This window comes from Gymnoscopelus microlampas, assembly GCF_963454915.1.
Source record: "Gymnoscopelus microlampas genome assembly, chromosome: 13".
NCBI classification, from domain to species: domain Eukaryota; kingdom Metazoa; phylum Chordata; class Actinopteri; order Myctophiformes; family Myctophidae; genus Gymnoscopelus; species Gymnoscopelus microlampas.
Window position 1 is genome coordinate 8,890,311 of NC_139950.1, and position 18,156 is coordinate 8,908,466.

Genomic DNA, 18,156 nt, shown 5'->3' on the forward strand with positions numbered 1-18,156 from the left:
TTTACAGTAGAATGGTTTCTCTCCAGTGTGGACACGCTGGTGTTCTTTCAGAGTACCTAACTGAGTGAAACTCTTGTTACACTGTTTACAGTAGAATGGTTTTTCTCCAGTGTGGATACGCTGGTGCCTCTTCAGGTCACCTAACTGACTGAAACTCTTGTCACACTGTTTACAGTGGAAGGGTTTTTCTCCTGTGTGGATACGCTGGTGCCTCTTCAGGTCACCTGACTGACTGAAACTCTTGTCACACTGTTTACAGTGGAAGGGTTTTTCTCCAGTGTGGATACGCTGGTGCCTCTTCAGGTCACCTAACTGACTGAAACTCTTGTCACACTGTATACACATGTGAGTTTTCTTTCCTGTGTCAGTCAGACGATGTCTCTTTACTTCCGATTGAGTTAAAGTCCTGGTAGGCCTCGTTGTCGGGAACAGTTGGTTCATGGTCAAAGCTGCTGCTACGCACGGGCTGTAATGGTCCAAGGCTGTAATGGTCCAAGAATGTAATTAATGATCTGTGACCTTACGATCCAGGATTGGTTACAGGGCAATTACCAGATGAAAATCAAATGTGTGGATCTCTGCTGGAAAAGTTCCTCTTATAGGTGTTGAAGTCTTCCTCAATGTCTCTCTCCATGTGCGTCATTCACAATGTGCAGTCTGGTTTTAAGCCGAGCTGATTCAAAGCTCACGTCATCATTATGTTGTCACTATGATGTCAGCCATGCCCAAATGTGGAGTTCCATGTGTGCCCCTGATGTCACTATGGTGATGTCAGATAGTGTCAGACAGCTCCATACATGGAGCTGCCCATGTCAGCCATGCCCAAATATGGGACCATGACGTCAGTCCTGGACGTGACGGTTATCTCCATATATGGAGTTTCTGGGAAGGGTTCGCTGATGTCAGGCTCCGTATCTATGACACGTCTTGGGTCTCTATGACGACTTCGTAGGTCAATCGTTCCCCATTTATTGGGATCTCCATATATAGGCCAGTGCTGGCAAGTATGCCCTGAACGTTCGCAACAACTATACAAAAAAATGTTTTGCAACAATTGGGGTGTGCTATAATAGGGAAATGTTAAAACGGGCCACTCCTGCAAACTTTAGATGTGAATTTTAGCCAATTAGGATGGAGGCATTTTGCATGTAGTTTTATTTAAGTGAGCCAATATTCCAACATAAATATCGGCAATCAAAACAAATTGTGGCGTACGAATCAAATGGCTAAACAGAGGCTGGAGGTCTGTTTTGTACCACTATAATGTTAATCTCTCAAGAACAGATTCAGAGCTGCACTACTGAATCTGTCGGGAGCCCTGTTCAGAACGTGTGGGCATTGGCCTACAAGTGGGCGGGCCTTAAGATCAGGAAGTTTTTCTCCCGTGTGGACAATCTGGTGTTTTTGCCAGACCCAGGGGGTCGGCCTACAGGAGGCTTTGTCGGTCGGTCGGTATGTCCCTCTTTTCCTCTGCACACACGTCATGCGAAGTCCGGCCATTCAGATTTCAACCTCTGGCAGTGCTCCGAGGAGCACTTTTTCTAGTTTCAGGGTACCTAACTGAACTCTTGTTACACTGTTTACAGTAGAATGTTTTTTGCCAGACCCAAGGGGTCGGCCTACAGGAGGCTTGGTCGGTCGGTCGGTCGGTCGGTCCCTCTTTTCCTCTGCACACACGTCATGCGAAGTCCGGCCATTCAGATTTCAACCACTAGGGGTCTGGCAGTGCTCCGAGGAGCACTTTTTCTAGTTCGTCAGTGTGGACACGCTGGTGTCTCTTCAGGTTACATGACTGACTGAAACTCTTGTCACACTGTTTACAACAGAAAGGTTTTTCTCCCGTGTGGACTCTCTGGTGTTTTTTCAGAGTACCTATCTGAGCAAAACTCTTGTCACACTGGTAACAGCGGAAAGGTCTTTCTCCAGTGTGGACAGACTGGTGTCTCTTCACCTCCTCTAACAGACTGAAACTCTTGTCACACTGTTTACAATAGAAAGGTTTTTCTCCCGTGTGGACACTCTGGTGTCTCGTCAAGTTAGAATTTTGACTGAAACTCTTGTCACAATGTTTACAGTGGAAGGGTTTTTCTCCAGTATGGATACGCCTGTGTGTCTTCAGATCCCATAAGCGACTGAAACTCTTGTCACACTGTTTACAGATGTGAGTTTTCTTTCCTGTGTCAGTCAGACGATGTCTCTTTACTTCCGATTGAGTTAAAGTCCTGGTAGGCCTCGTTGTCGGGAACAGTTGGTTCATGGTCAAAGCTGCTGCTACGCACGGGCTGTAATGATCCAAGAATGTAATTAATGATCTGTGACCTTACGATCCAGGATTGGTTACAGGGCAATTACCAGATGAAAATCAAATGTGTGGATCTCTGCTGGAAAAGTTCCTCCTATAGGTGTTGAAGTCTTCCTCAATGTCTCTCTCCATGTGCGTCATTCACAATGTGCAGTCTGGTTTTAAGCCGAGCTGATTCAAAGCTCACGTCATCATTATGTTGTCACTATGATGTCAGCCATGCCCAAATGTGGAGTTCCATGTGTGCCCCTGATGTCACTATGGTGATGTCAGATAGTGTCAGACAGCTCCATACATGGAGCTGCCCATGTCAGCCATGCCCAAATATGGGACCATGACGTCAGTCCTGGACGTGACGGTTATCTCCATATATGGAGTTTCTGGGAAGGGTTCGCTGATGTCAGGCTCCGTATCTATGACACGTCTTGGGTCTCTATGACGACTTCGTAGGTCAATCGTCTCCATTTATGGGGATCTCCATATATAGGCCAGTGCTGGCAAGTATGCCCTGAACGTTCGCAACAACTATACAAAAAAATGTTTTGCAACAATTGTGGTGTGCTATAATAGGGAAATGTTAAAACGGGCCACTCCTGCAAACTTTAGATGTGAATTTTAGCCAATTAGGATGGAGGCATTTTGCATGTAGTTGTATTTAAGTGAGCCAATATTCCAACATAAATATCGGCAATCAAAACAAATTGTGGCGTACGAATCAAATGGCTAAACAGAGGCTGGAGGTCTGTTTTGTACCACTATAATGTTAATCTCTCAAGAACAGATTCAGAGCTGCACTACTGAATCTGTTGGGAGCCCCGTTCAGAACGTGTGGGCATTGGCTTACAAGTGGGCGGGCCTTAAGATCAGGAAGTTTTTCTCCCGTGTGGACAATCTGGTGTTTTTGCCAAACCCAGGGGGTCGGCCTACAGGAGGCTTTGTCGGTCGGTCGGTCGGTCGGTCTGTCCCTCTTTTCCTCTGCACACACGTCATGCGAAGTCCTGCCTTCAGGGGCCTCCGAGGAGCACTTTTTCTAGTTTCAGAGTACCTAACTGAGTGAAACTCTTGTTACACTGTTTACAGTAGAATGTTTTTTGCCAGACCCAAGGGGTCGGCCTACAGGAGGCTTTGTCGGTCTGTCGGTCGGTCGGTCGGTCGGTCGGTCTGTCCCTCTTTTCCTCTGCACACACGTCATGCGAAGTCCGGCCATTCAGATTTCAACCACTAGGGGTCTGGCAGTGCTCCGAGGAGCACTTTTTCTAGTTCTTCAGTGTGGACACGCTGGTGTGTCCTCAGGTTACATGACTGACTGAAACTCTTGTCACACTGTTTACAATAGAAAGGTTTTTCTCCCGTGTGGACTCTCTGGTGTTTTTTCAGATGACCTAACTGAGTGAAACCCTTGTTACACTGTTTACAGTAGAATGGTTTCTCTCCAGTGTGGACACGCTGGTGTTCTTTCAGAGTACCAAACTGAGTGAAACTCTTGTTACACTGTTTACAGTAGAATGGTTTTTCTCCAGTGTGGACACGCTGGTGTCTCCTCAGGTTACATAACTGACTGAAACTCTTGCCACACTGTTTACAACAGAAAGGTTTTTCTCCCGTGTGGACTCTCTGGTGTTTTGTCAGAGTACCTATCTGAGTGAAACTCTTGTCACACTGGTAACAGCGGAAAGGTCTTTCTCCAGTGTGGACAGGCTGGTGTCTCTTCACCTCCTCTAACAGACTGAACCTCTTGTCACACTGTTTACAATAGAAAGGTTTTTCTCCCGTGTGGACACTCTGGTGTCTCGTCAAGTTAGAATTGTGACTGAAACTCTTGTCACAATGGTTACAGTGGAAGGGTTTTTCTCCAGTGTGGACACGCTGGTGCCTCTTCAGGTCACCTAACTGACTGAAACTCTTGTCACACTGTTTACAGATGTGAGTTTTCTTTCCTGTGTCAGTCAGACGATGTCTCTTTACTTCCGAATGAGTTAAAGCCTGGACCAGCCTGTTCCTGGAATAGGAAGTGGGTGATTTCCCCAACCAACCAGAGTGCAGTGGGCGTCGCTCCAAATCTTGTGACGTCAGGGCTCTCAATGCTGCACATTGAGGAGGAGGAGGGGCGCGGGGGCGGGAGCACAGATCGGTGAGAAAATGGGATCCGGTGGATTGTCTCTCCAGAGATTTTGAACCCTTCCCTCTAGACAAGATATCAGACGCGCTAGGGCAGCCTAAAGCCCTGGTAAACGGTTGACTACTGTAAGGTCTTGATTCTTCTGAGTTTCCTTGCTGCTGGCTCGTTGTCGGGAACAGTTGGTTCATGGTCAAAGCTGCTGCTATGCATGGGCAGTAATGGTCCAAGAATGTAATTAATGATCGGTGACCTTACGATCCAGGATTGGTTACAGGGCAATTACCAGATGAAAATCAAATGTCTGGATCTCTGCTGGAAAAGTTCCTCTTATAGGTGTTTAAGTCCTCAATGTCTCTCTCCATGTGCGTCATTCACAATGTGCAGTCTGGTTTTAAGCCGAGCTGATTCAAAGCTCACGTCATCATTATGTTGTCACTATGATGTCAGCCATGCCCAAATATGGAGTTCCATGTGTGCCCCTGATGTCACTACGGTGATGTCAGATAGTGTCAGACATCTCCATACATGGAGCTGCCCAAATATGGGACCATGACGTCAGTCCTGGACGTGACGGTTATCTCCATATATGGAGTTTCTGGGAAGGGTTCGCTGATGTCAGGCTCCGTATCTATGACACGTCCTGGGTCTCTATGACGACTTCGTAGGTCGATCGTCTCCATTTATGGGGATCTCCATATATAGGCCAGTGCTGGCAAGTATGCCCTGAACGTTCGCAACAACTATAAAAAAAAATGTTTTGCAACAATTGTGGTGTGCTATAATAGGGAAATGTTAAAACGGGCCACTCCTACAAACTTTAGATGTCAATCTTAGCCAATCAGGATGGAGGCATTTTGCATGTAGTTTTATTCAAGTGAGCCAATATTCCAACATAAATCAAACAATCTACACAACAGAAAACCGGCACTGGCCGCAAGACAACATCAGAATTTGACACGTCTGATTCCTCGGCATGCATTGTCCACGACGCTTCTGACGCATATCTGTGACCATACACTTAGTAGTACGCACGCACGCGCGCGCACACACACACACACACACACAGAGAGAGAGAGAGAGAGAGAGAGAGAGAGAGAGAGAGAGAGAGAGAGAGAGAGAGAGAGAGAGAGAGAGAGAGAGAGAGAGAGAGAGAGAGAGAGAGAGAGAGAGAGAGAGAGAGAGAGAGAGAGAGAGAGAGAGAGAGAGCGAGCGCGAGCGCTCAGTGGTGCAAAGTTATAAAAGGACTTTGATTTAAACGCATAGCAAGCAGCAGACCCAGCAAAGCTGGACTATAGCCTACATAGCTTACATAGACTTGGTGCACCAATATGTGTGTGTGCGCGTGTGTGTGTGTGTGTGTGGGGGGGGTCAGTAAAGCAGAAGATTTAATTACCAAACGGTCTCATCAATAGTGTCAGCAACAACCCAGAGAGAGAAAAAAAGAAAGAAAAAAAGCGTGCTACAGTGATATAACCACCAATTGACGGATGGGAACTTTTATACAGTTACATGGCTGTTCTCATGCATTTTTCTACTCAGTGGGCTGATCAAGCTGAAAAGGATTGAAGCTGGTTTTTAACAAAACTTCCCAAATTTAAATTATTTTATTAGCATTTTTGCTAAAGGGCTACAGTGGCAGTTGCGCTCCCAAGTTTAATTTCTGCACATAGTTTGGGTGCGTGTATGTACAGTATGGACTAGTTCAGATAAAAGAAGAACTGAACGGCCCTACATGCGTCTAATAGTGAAAACAGCATAATGCACAAGCTTAAGCTTACCAAATGTTTGCCTATTTTGCGCCAAATGTCCACCCTATTATCACAGGCCCAAAATAGAGATGCAAGGGTTCATTTGGTTAACATGCCTCTTTTACAATAGCTCAGAGTTAAATTAACATAGATTTTACAATATAAATTGGGGTCCCAGAGATAGAAATGCCATTAAATGGGGGTCCGTAGCCAAATGCATGTAAGACTGGGGGTCCTTGAAATTAAAATGGTTGAGAATCACTGCTAGAGCCGTAAAACTCTTCTCTTATGGGGGATCCCTGACATATCTTTTCAAATGGGGGTCCGCGGACTAATAAGTGTCAATTTGGGGGTCCTTGACATGAAGAAGTTTGAGAACCCCTGGTATATAGGGTCTACATTATAGCAATCTGGAATCCCAGGTCAAATAAAAAGGAAAAACAGCATCCCCGGCATTTTTCACTTTTGTATTTGACTCTGGGGGGAGTGATTAAATAGACCGACGATGACTGAAAACCGGCGTTTGGTCTCTGGTCTCAGCCCTCCACTTCCGATGGGTGCGCCTATGTTCTCATTCCCACTAACAACATTTCTCCACGGAACTCTAACAACATTTCTCCCATGGAACATGAATCGTTTTGGTTATAAGCCCGCTTGTTTCTATAATAGAAGAACAAGATAAAATGTTACTAACTTTCCGTGGTTTTGTCGGCACCGGGGACGCTATTGTTAAATGAGTTCGGGTTTGTTTCCAGTGGGAAGCGAACGCACAGATGTAAATCCCGGCCACTACATTTGATTGGATAAAGCGCTGCCCGCTTCCTGATCTAAGGCACGCCCACTTGTAGGCCAATGTTGACACGTTCTGAACGGGGCTACCGACAGATTCAGTAGCGCAGCTCTGAATCTGTTCTTGGGAGATTAGTGTCCAGCTGATGGTCGTAGACGCTCGTTAATTTCATACTGGAAGATAATTGAGGTGACTAGGCTGAAACTTTATCGCAGTAAATGACAGCCAGCAGTATAAAGGACCCTGGATGCCCTGGTTAATGGCGTGCCCTCAGCGACGCTCGAAGATCATCTTAACTCTCTCCAGCCAGAGTACCAGGACGACTAGCTGGCCTACAACCCAGCTAGGCCTTCACAGTGGCTCTTGAGTCCGGTTCTAAACAACCAGCCGATTATCTGTACTATAATAGTACTCCTACAAATTTTGTCCAAACATCACTCAAATCGGTACACATTATCTCTATAGTCAAGTGATCAAGACGGATCCGTCTGATTTTTCATATTCCATCCTGATTGGCGAATTCCAAACATTGCTGGCCCACAATGACCTAGCTGACCTGGCGGAGACCTGTGCTCCGAGGAGCACTTTTTCTAGTTCCTCCTGTGTCCTCTCTCTCTCCACTGGCAAAACCCATTGGAAATGCATTGGGTGCTTAAAGTTAAATATGGGGTTTCCAGGTGAAAGTATGAAGGAGTTGTGATGTACCAAAACCTTCCATTGACTTCCATTATTATTGTCTGAACTTTTCAAAGTGAAATATTTATAAAACTACAAAACATTTCAAAGATTCATGTACACGCGCACGATTCCACAGTAAGCTGAACGTGTTAAAGTTGGACTTACAGTTGGAAGTACAATTCACAATACAAGGTCCACTAAACTGAATCGCCCATAAAAGCACAATGGCTTATTTAAAATGAGATCCCCGCGCACTCAAATCATGATGACATTTAAGAAGACAAATATACACTACTATGCAGAACGTCATACAATCAGCTTACAGGTTACTGGTATGAAAAACAAGAAATATGTACAACCAAGACTGAAAAGAGGAGAGCACAATTAGGCTAATGGAAACACATCTCTATTAATTAACCCTGGCACGGCTCCCGGGACTCACTCCCCCCCACAGCAGTCTTCTTAATTGAGTGAAAATGTTCACAGAAATGCCAAACAAACAGCTTAACTTTGCAAACGGTGAGGAATTGGCCTCCTCACTCCGTTTCATATGCCAATGGTCAAGGCCCGTGTGCAAATGCAGATCGATCGGTCGACCACTGAGGACGTTTCCACCCACAACACAGTCTTAACCCTTTAAGACCGGGAACGCATCTGTGTGTCATTTCAGATTTCTTTGGCTTTTCAAAAATAGCAGATCTACAAGCTCTTTTGAAAAAATCGTTAAAAAGAAATGCAAATCTAGCTAACATGTTTAACTAAAATCTTTGCTTCTGGGGATTCTATACAAATGTCTTCTAAATCCTACAGTTTTTTTGAAAAACTTTTTTATGTCAGTGGTTCTCAAACTTCTTCATGTCAAGGACCCCAAAATGATATGTATTTGGCCACGGACCCCATCTCAAAATATGCTGTTCCAGGGACCCCCAGTAGCAAAGATTTGAGTCTGCAAAATGCTTCCCCTTAAAAATATATATTTATTCAAATATTAGCACACATTTTCACGATAAAAAAAAGCAGATCTACAAGCTCATAGCGCGGCACTCAGTGCCGTGCTATGAGCTTGTAGATCTGCTATTTTTGAATAGCCCAAAGACATCAAAAAATTACACAGATGCGTTCCTGGTTTTAATGGGTTAATTGAGTAAAATGCAGATAAACAGCTTAAGTTTGTGAAATTGTATGCCAATGGTCCTACCTTATAAAATAGGATCTTAGCCTATATGTTCTAGTAGGATATGATTATGCAATGTGTAAAGCACTGTGTGGACTGAAACATTTTTAACCCGTTAAAACCGGGAATCATCAGTGTCATTTTAGATTTTTGAATTGGCTATTCAAAAATAGCAGTAAACGAGCTCATATCTGCTTGTACATCTGCTATTTTTGAAAACATCGTGAAAGTGTGAGAACTATTGATTTAAAAGGCATTTTGTAGAATTGGCCTCAGGTATTAATGGGTTAAAGAAGCATTTAGATGATATCAGTGGTGTAAAGTAACTAAGCACATGTAGTCAAGTACTGTACTTATTAAATACAATTTTGAGGTATTTCTTTTACTTTACTGAAGTATTTCCAATTTTCAGTACTTCTACTCCACTACATCTCAGAGGCAAATATTATACTTTTACTCCACTACAATCATTTGAAAACTTTAGTTACTAGTTACTTTGCAATTATCAATGATTATATTATAATACATGAACCACCTTAGCCCTATTTTATACCTACAGTAGGCTATTGGAAAGTAGCCGATCTACAAGCTCACAGCGCGTCGCATCGTGATGCGTTGTGAGCTTGTAGATTTGCTATTTTCAAACATTTTAGTACTTTTACTTTTGGTACAGGTACATTTTGATACCAATACTTTTGGTACCAATACTTTTACTCAAGTGAATTTTTTATTCCGGAATATTACTTGCAACGGATTATTTCTATATTGCAGTATTGATACTTTAACTTAAGTAAAATATCTGAGTACTCTTTCCACCACTGGATGGTATAACACTCATTCGGCTGTGGTTTTCACTTTGTACAGATCTCACCGTTCCCCTTTGACCTGGTTCAGTCCGAGGTGGAGAGATACAGCAACGCTGAGCTGCTGTGGTGTCAGGAGGAGCATAAGAACATGGGCTACTACGACTACGTTCGCCCACGCTTCCTCACCGTGCTAGCCAATAAGAAACCCATTTGGTAAGCAGTGTACTTAAGTACAATTATGAGGTATTTTTTACTTTACTTGAGTATTTTCAATTTTCAGTACTTTTACTTCTACTCCACTCCATCTCAGAGGCAAATATTAAACTTTTACTCCACTACAATTATTTGACAAATTCAGTTACTAGTTACTTTGTAATTATCAATTATTATATTATAAAACATACATTAACCACTTTAGCCCTATTTTATACATGTTTTTATGCTTTTATCTACAAACTTGTAGATCTGCCATTTTCAAACATTCTAGTACTTTTTAGAGAGAGAGAGAGAGAGACGTACTGTACATAATGTTTGTGCATATATATATATACTGTATCAGAAAAGATAGAAGTATGAAAAGTTTATCAGTGTTGAATTCTAAAAAAAAAAAAGATTTTGTACTGTAAATGTTTTGTACAGTAAATTAGACAATTAGAAACTGAAAACATCCATTGGGCATGAAACATTATTGTCCTGCTTTCTGCTGTCCAGTACTACCACGTCGAATCCCTCTCTTTTTCTTAGGTACGTGGGTCGAGACCCGGCCGCGGCCCCCGCAACAGGCAACAAGTTCACCCACCTCAGCGAGCTGAAGAGGTTCATGGACACCGCTTTCAACCTGGACGCCTTCCAGGGCAGACACTTCTAATGCCCCCCCCCCTTGAGATCTGTCGTGACTCTTTGCCACTATGAAGGGTAAAACCCAAAACTTTCATTAACAAATTTAAACTGGGAACGCATCTGTGTAATTCAAAATGTAAGTACAAGTAAGGTTTTCAGAACTCCAGGGTTATAGCTAATGAGCAGGGCCAACATTTGGAAACAGAGCCGTTTTGATTGATTGATTGAATATTTTATTAGGCAAAACATGTAAACAGCAAAATTACATTTATAATACTTTGTCTAAAAAGGTCCGTCCAAAAAATGTCCTTGTGGTCTTGTTTCCATTGGGGTCCTTAGTATTCAATTCATAGACAATTATAGTAGCAACCAAACAGATAGCGTATTGTTACAAAACCAGAACCCGTGAAATAGGTTTTGCGGCACGGGGCGGTTCACTTAGTTCTTGTAGTCGAAAAGAGCCGTTATTACTGTACTGTACTGTACTGTACTGAACTGTACTGAACATACGAGACACACAGGCATCTTTCTACCTACAGTAGTTTGTGACAGTCGTTGGAGTGCTTAGCAGCCTGATGGCTATATAACTGTAACTTATCCTGCCATAATATATACATAACTCATCATTTTACTTGCCTAGGTCTAGACTCCTGACCGTCCTTGTAATTTGAATGGCTGTAGCACAGTACTGTATGTGCATACCTACGTCCATTGACGCGGTTAACTGACCCACAACAAGGTGACGCGCAAATGAAATGAGCAATAGGCTCTATGCACAGCAGCCATATTGTGAATGAATTGGGCCCCTTCCTTACTTCCTTCACAGGTGTTACCAATGATACTAATTAAGGCTCTGTTCCATTTGGTGTGGCATAGTGGTTGTCTTATTTCCAAGGACCCCCATAACTCTGAGAGCGTACAAATGGAACCAAATGGACCCTTACGGGTCCATTTGGTTCCATTTGTACACTCTCTGAGTTACACACCCACCATAAGGGGCCATTTGGGAACCAAAATGGAGTGTTTCTAGTGAGCCAACATGCACGATATCAGAATGGAACAGAGCCGTCATTAGTATCATTGATAACACCTGTGAAGGAAGTAAGAAGAGGCCATATTTCTTTCCAATATGGCTGCTGTGCATAGAGCCTATAGAACCTACCCCACCCTCCCCCATAATCCCCACCCCTCACCCTACAACGATGCTATCCCGTGGGGCTGCCCAATACCGAAATTCGCCCCTGCTCCATTGCCTCTATACAGATATTTAGTTTTTAAAAAAAATATATGTGTTTTTACAAAATGACTAGTGGAAGATACTAGATGCACAATGTTAACATGTAACTGGAATACTTGAATAACGATCGTGAATATTGCTGCAGATTGTTGTTGTCGGGCAGAAACCTTGCATCTCCATATTTCAACTTTTAACGCGTTGTGAACTTGTATAGTAGATCTGCTATTTTCGCTATTTGGGGAAAGAATTGTGCAGTAGTGGTTAAGCGTGTCTGTGGGTGTCTTAAATATTTAACCAATGAAAAGTATTAACACGATTAACAAGTGGTTAAATGTATTTTTCTTCCATTCTCTGACTAGTAACGTTTTCAGACATTCACAGTTTCTGCCCAACAGCGACGATATCGCAGATACGGTGACTGTTACTGAATCCCCTACGTTGGTACTAAGTAGGTTCATTTTGTGGCTGTCTTAGCTGTAAGTGAATGAATCTGTTGAACGTCACACTTCATTTCACAGAGAGACACTAACCAGCTTGCAGGGAGATACATAACCATGTTTTATACTGAATTACCAGAGCTCAGCCAGCTCTATGGAAGCTGAGAGCTACACCAACAGAAATGCAGAGAAGCTATGGGATAAGAATAAAGCTTATAATTTATACTTGTTGCTCGACAAAAATAACTGAAATTGTTTTTGTTTTTTTGGGGGGGGGGGCGCGGGAGAGCGAGCAAGTATAAATTAGGCCAGTGGTTCTCAAAGGGCGGTCTGGGGACCCCCAGGGGTCCTTGAGGGGGCTCCAAGGGGTCCCCAGCTAAATGTGTTGATTTAGCATCAAAATAAGATAAACTGTTTCAGAACCACTGAATTAGGCAACCATGTTGTCGAAGCATAAATTAAGCTTCATTTAGTTAACCATGGACATGGAACAGGTGCGTTCCTCTGTTCACTTCCCTCTGCTCAGCTACAGTCAATACAAAAAAAAACTACAGAGATGGAAATAGTGAAAAAAAGATGAGAAAATATGCAAGACGGTTGGCTCAAGAGCATATTTCTTTAATTCTTCCCTCTGCTAAAACGTTAAGCCCAGAGCCTTCATCATAGAAAGTTTCTCTGATGAAGGTTCTGGCCAAAACAGGTTTGGGCCAGAACCTTTCAAAGAAGTGGGTGTAGGCTTGTTAAGGCTGCCGCCTTAACAAGCCTACACCCACTTCTTTGAAAACCGATGTCACCGTCCCAATATGAAGGTCTGCTCTAAAATATATCTATTTTTTTTGGATCGGTTCTGTAGTGCAGCTTGTTTTCTAAACTCTAAAATGGTTTCCACACAATTTTAGCAGTAAGCAAAGCACTGTTTGTCTGTCAGCAGTGTCTAGTTGAGTGAGGCATTAATGAACAGTGAGTCTAGGTTAACATATGAGAATCCCCAGCCACTTAACACACGCTGTGTTTTTGATTACTGTGTTTAGAAATGCTGTATTCAATTAGTGTTCCTGTTAAGTTCTACCTTTCTCAGCCAAAGCTCAAACAAAGTAGTTAAGATAAGTATATGCCATAAACCACGTACAAATAAGTGTTCTAGTGATGCATAAATGACATGTACCTTTCCTATTTCTGAATGTATAGCACAACCGTTTGAAATAACAATCTTATGACCACAGTCAGTCAGTGAGCACTGAAATGTGTGTGTTATTATGAAAGACTGCACAGCTTGGTGCATTTAACACGTCCAATTGAACAAATACAGCAATAAAATGTTTTAGTTTAATAAGATTCCTTGTATTGGTTGCTGCTGTTCCCCGGTCTCTCTCTTCTTTCTGTATTGTTTGCAAAAGAAATTGGATGGATTTTGTCAAGAACGGGGAGCGGGTACATTGTTATTTTCTGACAAAAACACGCAGTAGGAGCCAATTTACCCACAACACCATTATGAGTTGCATTATGAAAAAGAAATGTTTTAATCAAGAGCAACAGTGCAAGATCTTTTTGTTTCCTTTGTCTCCGACACGCCCGTCTACTCAGGTGTTCAAAAACCCACAGCTCTTGTGTTCATTGGTCGACTCTCTTCTTTTCAGTAAGCATTGTCCACGGCAGCAACAGCTTCTTTGCATCGAGGGTCCAGTTTGCCATCTCCGCCTTGGGAAACAGAACGACAGATTGTTAGACTATTATCACTGTGCAACATTGTCCTCCATCACTTAAAGTGAGGTGAAGTGAGTGGTGCCTTTGATGAGTTCATTGTGTGTGCGTGTGTGTGTGTGTGTGTGTGTGTGTGTGTGTCACAAAGCCAGCCAGCCTGTGTGTGTGTGCATGTCTTTAAGTGGCTGCACTCCTCCTGTTTGTGTTTAATTAGTGTAACTGGTTGCATCTTTGTGTTGCAATCAGCTGCAGCTGTGCTCATACACAGGGACATACATACAAACACACTCGTCAGGTGATGGGGTGGTTTGCCCAAAATTTGCCAATCTACAAGCTCACAATGCATCTCATCCCAGTGCATTGTGAGCTTTTAGGACGGCTATTTTCGGCGAAGAGATTCGGGGTAGAGCGAAATAAGGAGCGACTAAGGTCAACTTAGTCACATTCTCATACCTTTTATTTTTGTAGCGTTTATCAATATCAGTACCACGGTGTGGTCATTATGACATTATGAACCTGTAAGTAAACCATAATTACAGCCAAACTCACCAAAGTCCAGCTGTCTGATGTCACAGGTGTAAACACTCTCTCCATGGACCACAAGCTCCACTTTGTTCCATTCTGCCGTTTCCTCTAAGAGACACTGATGTCCATGCTCCTTCATCAAAGCTAGCCGGACACACAAAATGCACAATATGCATATCCTATCTCCATATTTTATTCTACAAAAGTAGCAGATCTACAAGCTCGAAACGTGGTGCGAAGCGATGTGTTTCGAGCTTGTAGATCTGCTATTTTGGAATTTGAATCCTGAAAAGTAACAGTTTTGGACATAATGAGGTTTCCACCCGACAGAGACGATAATGATATTACCTGACAGGATAATAGCTGACCGTAGATATCCATGCGTTGCTGTCAGGCAGAAACCTCATATCTCCATATTTCAACTTTTTATGTATTTATTTTCATAAAAATGAATGCCCTACATCAACATACAAGAGTGTCCCACAAAAGTAGTGAAAACAGCAGATCTACAAGCTCACAACGTGTTGTGATGTGACGCTTCGTGAGCTTATAGATCGGCTATTTTCACAATTCTAAAATAATGATTAAAAAACAAATACAAGGTTTCGACGAAGCGACGATGTTAAGAACAGAAACATACTGTACCCTGCAGACCCTCTAGTCGGAAGGCTCTGTGCTTCACAAGCCCACAGGATTCATAAGGTCCATAGCACACAGTCACCTGTGCATTTTCAGGCATAGTTTTAACCTATTTATGGCTTTAATATATTATATTAGCCTGCTACTTCTGTGCATTACTAGTTTGTAACTGAGCCTGGACGGAGGCTTGGTGTCCGTCTGGTTGTCGGTTGCCTGGCAACCGACAGCATTGTTGATCTTAACGGCTCTGGGAACCATGGGGGTTGCCTGACAACCAACTAGCCCAACCCGCTTACCCGCTTACGGCTGTCCCTTCAGGGCATGGAGTCGTTTGTCCCTTCGGGCTATGGGATCGAGACTACTTTTGCCCTAGTTGGATAAAGCGCCTCAAAAAGAACAGATCTACAAGTTAAAAACGTGTCGAAATCGCAATGTGATGTGGTGTCAGCTTATAGATCTGTTCATTTTGGCAAGCGACACCGGCATTGCTACCATGGAGTATTTTAGACTGCCAGTGCTGTGTTATATTTTGGAAATGTCAAACACCAAAAGGATATAATTCCGGTGAAAAAAAGATAACACAAAGGATCAGAAATATAACTATACACATTAAACGCCAAGAACGTAGTCCTACGGTCCATTAAGTGCCGAGACCGTAGTGGTACGGTCCGGGTGCTTTTTCATTTTTTATTTTTTTTTTCATTTTTTTTTTTCAATTTTCGACACGGACCATTTTCAGTGTAACACCACCGGAACGGAAATATTTGCGATCCGGTTTTGCGTTTCCCGTCGGCCTCCATTCTAAAGTGCACACTAAAATGCCTTTTTCTCCCTTGTAGTTTTTTCTCCTCGGTCATCACTGTTTAACATAAACCGTTCTAATTACAACATGGATGCCCCGTTTGACACGTGGTCTGCACTGGGAGACACAGGGACATGTGCACAATGTTTACAAACAGTGCACTCTTAAGGATTTTAACGGGGTCTATGGCGACGTGAAAAAAACAAAAAACAACAATAAAACCTTGGCACTGGTGAGTACATTATGAGATTAACCTCTGGCAGTGTTAAAGGAGCACCATTTTGAACCTTATCTTCATATAATTGGTCCTCACTAATGGTCATGATAAGATGGCACAATTTCCGTGTGCTCTCTCTGCATCTCATTGATGGAGATTCCAAGCTAATAGAAACTCCAGCCTTTCTCTTCCTGGAAAGTTGGCATGCTGGAAAAATAAGCCATTGTTCTTGCATTAAGAAAATGGTTTGAAATCTTGTTTGAAATGACCAAACCTGCTTACCGGTGATGTCACTGGTAGGCAGGTTTCTGAACTGTCCACAGCCCTCCTCTGAGACACAGAGAGAGTAGACAGAAATGGTGCCATCTTATGATGAGCGTTAGTGAGGACCAATTATTTTGTATGAAGATACAAAACTGTATAAGTTTTGTGGACAGGTATTTGTCTTATCTCATATAGTTTAACAAGACCTGAGACCGATTCTACAAAATGTCTTCTAAATCCTAACAGTTTTCTGAAAATACTTATGTTTCTATGTCAGTGGTGCTCAAGCTTTTTCATGTCAAGGACCCCCAACATTATATTTATTCGGCCGCCGACCTCCATTTCAAAATGTTTTGTTCCAGGACCCCCCAGAAGCAAAGAATAGTTAAAAAGGTTCGCTTTAAACAATATATATTCAAAGATTTGCACACATTTTCACGATTTTTCAAAAATAGCAGATCTACAAGCTTGTAGCGCGGCACTCGGTGCCACGCTATGAGCTTGTATATCTGCTATTTTTGAATAACCAAAGTGTAAAATAATGCTTTTTAGCTCAAATGAAAAAGTGACACGGATGCGTTCCAGGTCTTAATGGGTTAAGAACATTCACATGTTGATGTAAGCATGAAACATCAAGTACTGTATGATTTACGATATATATATTTATTACATTAACATTATTACATTTAAACTTGTATTCATTCATTTTACATCACAGCCATAAATACATTGTTTTATATAGTCTTAAATAAAATGTATATTTTACACAATCTACAACATTATTTATACAAAAATAAATAACTTAATCGTTTTTCTGTGAGTCACTACTTTACAAATACATTTCTGATCACATTTAAACATTCTTTAGATACTCAAAATGGTCCCTTCTTAACATGGACAATTGCTTCTTTATTTCTTACTGCTCTTGTACGGGACAGTTCCAGTCTAGGACATACAACTGAACATATTGCAGTATAATCACACATTTCTGCTAATTGCACAGTTTATTATTATTGTCGTTTTGTTAATACCTCATACTGTATAGACACAGCCAATTCTCTAGGCTACACAACTGAAATTTGTACTGTACTTTCACCATGTTTCAGAGAGCAGCATGCAGCCTGTCCGTCGCACAGAATATTATCCAAGTTATTAAACAAGAAAGCTTTGTTATAGTTCGTTTTCATTTAACATAGAACTCATTGTAACCAGGACCTCGCCATGAGGCTGGAATTTCTTCGGTATCAGTAAAGTGTCATTCTGTAAGTAGTTTCACAACACACTTATGCATGGATTGATTTACCTCAATTTATAGTGCAAAAACATGTCTTGATAAACATCAAATTCACATGGAATGTTTTTTTTTTTTTTTTGGCATTTCATCCAAACAATACAAGAAATCTCTCTCATCATTTAGAGTCATACATTCGGTTTAGTTTTTATATAATATAAATCTTTGCACTACTGTACTATAATACCCTCACATTAAATATCATGAATTCATTTTTTTTTGCAACAGCAAAGACCATCTCTTTGCCTCGTTGCCAAAAATAACTTAAATACATATATTACATTATATTATTCTCTTTTTTCACAAAATGTTTATCACTTTAATACATTATTTCAACACTTTAAATATAGTCTACCAACTACATTTTTTAATATATCACAAAACATGTTCACAGATCATTCTCATCACTAGTTAAAATACTTTCTTTCTCAGTGACTTAAAAACCACTTGAACCCCAGCCCTATTCTGGGGGTAGCTGTTATGCCCCAGTCTAGGGGTGCCTGAGACACAACATGAATACGTTCCTGCCTTCCCCAACTCCCATGTAGCCACACAAACAAAGGGTTAACGTGCAAAACATTAAGTT

At 42.0% G+C, this 18,156-nt stretch overlaps 1 protein-coding gene across 2 annotated transcripts in view; it reads left to right on the forward strand.

Moving 5' to 3' along the window:
- Positions 1 to 10,485, forward strand: part of ogdhl (oxoglutarate dehydrogenase L) — a gene marked incomplete at both ends in the record, with an annotated part of 83,246 nt that extends 72,761 nt beyond the window's left edge. For both annotated transcript variants that reach the window (XM_084076439.1, XM_084076440.1), the window contains 2 exons: positions 9,676 to 9,830; positions 10,362 to 10,485. In XM_084076439.1, the coding sequence (XP_083932565.1) occupies positions 9,676 to 9,830; positions 10,362 to 10,485 (279 nt within the window). The remainder of the gene's footprint in view (positions 1 to 9,675; positions 9,831 to 10,361) is intronic.
- Between the last annotated feature and the right edge of the window lie 7,671 nt (positions 10,486 to 18,156).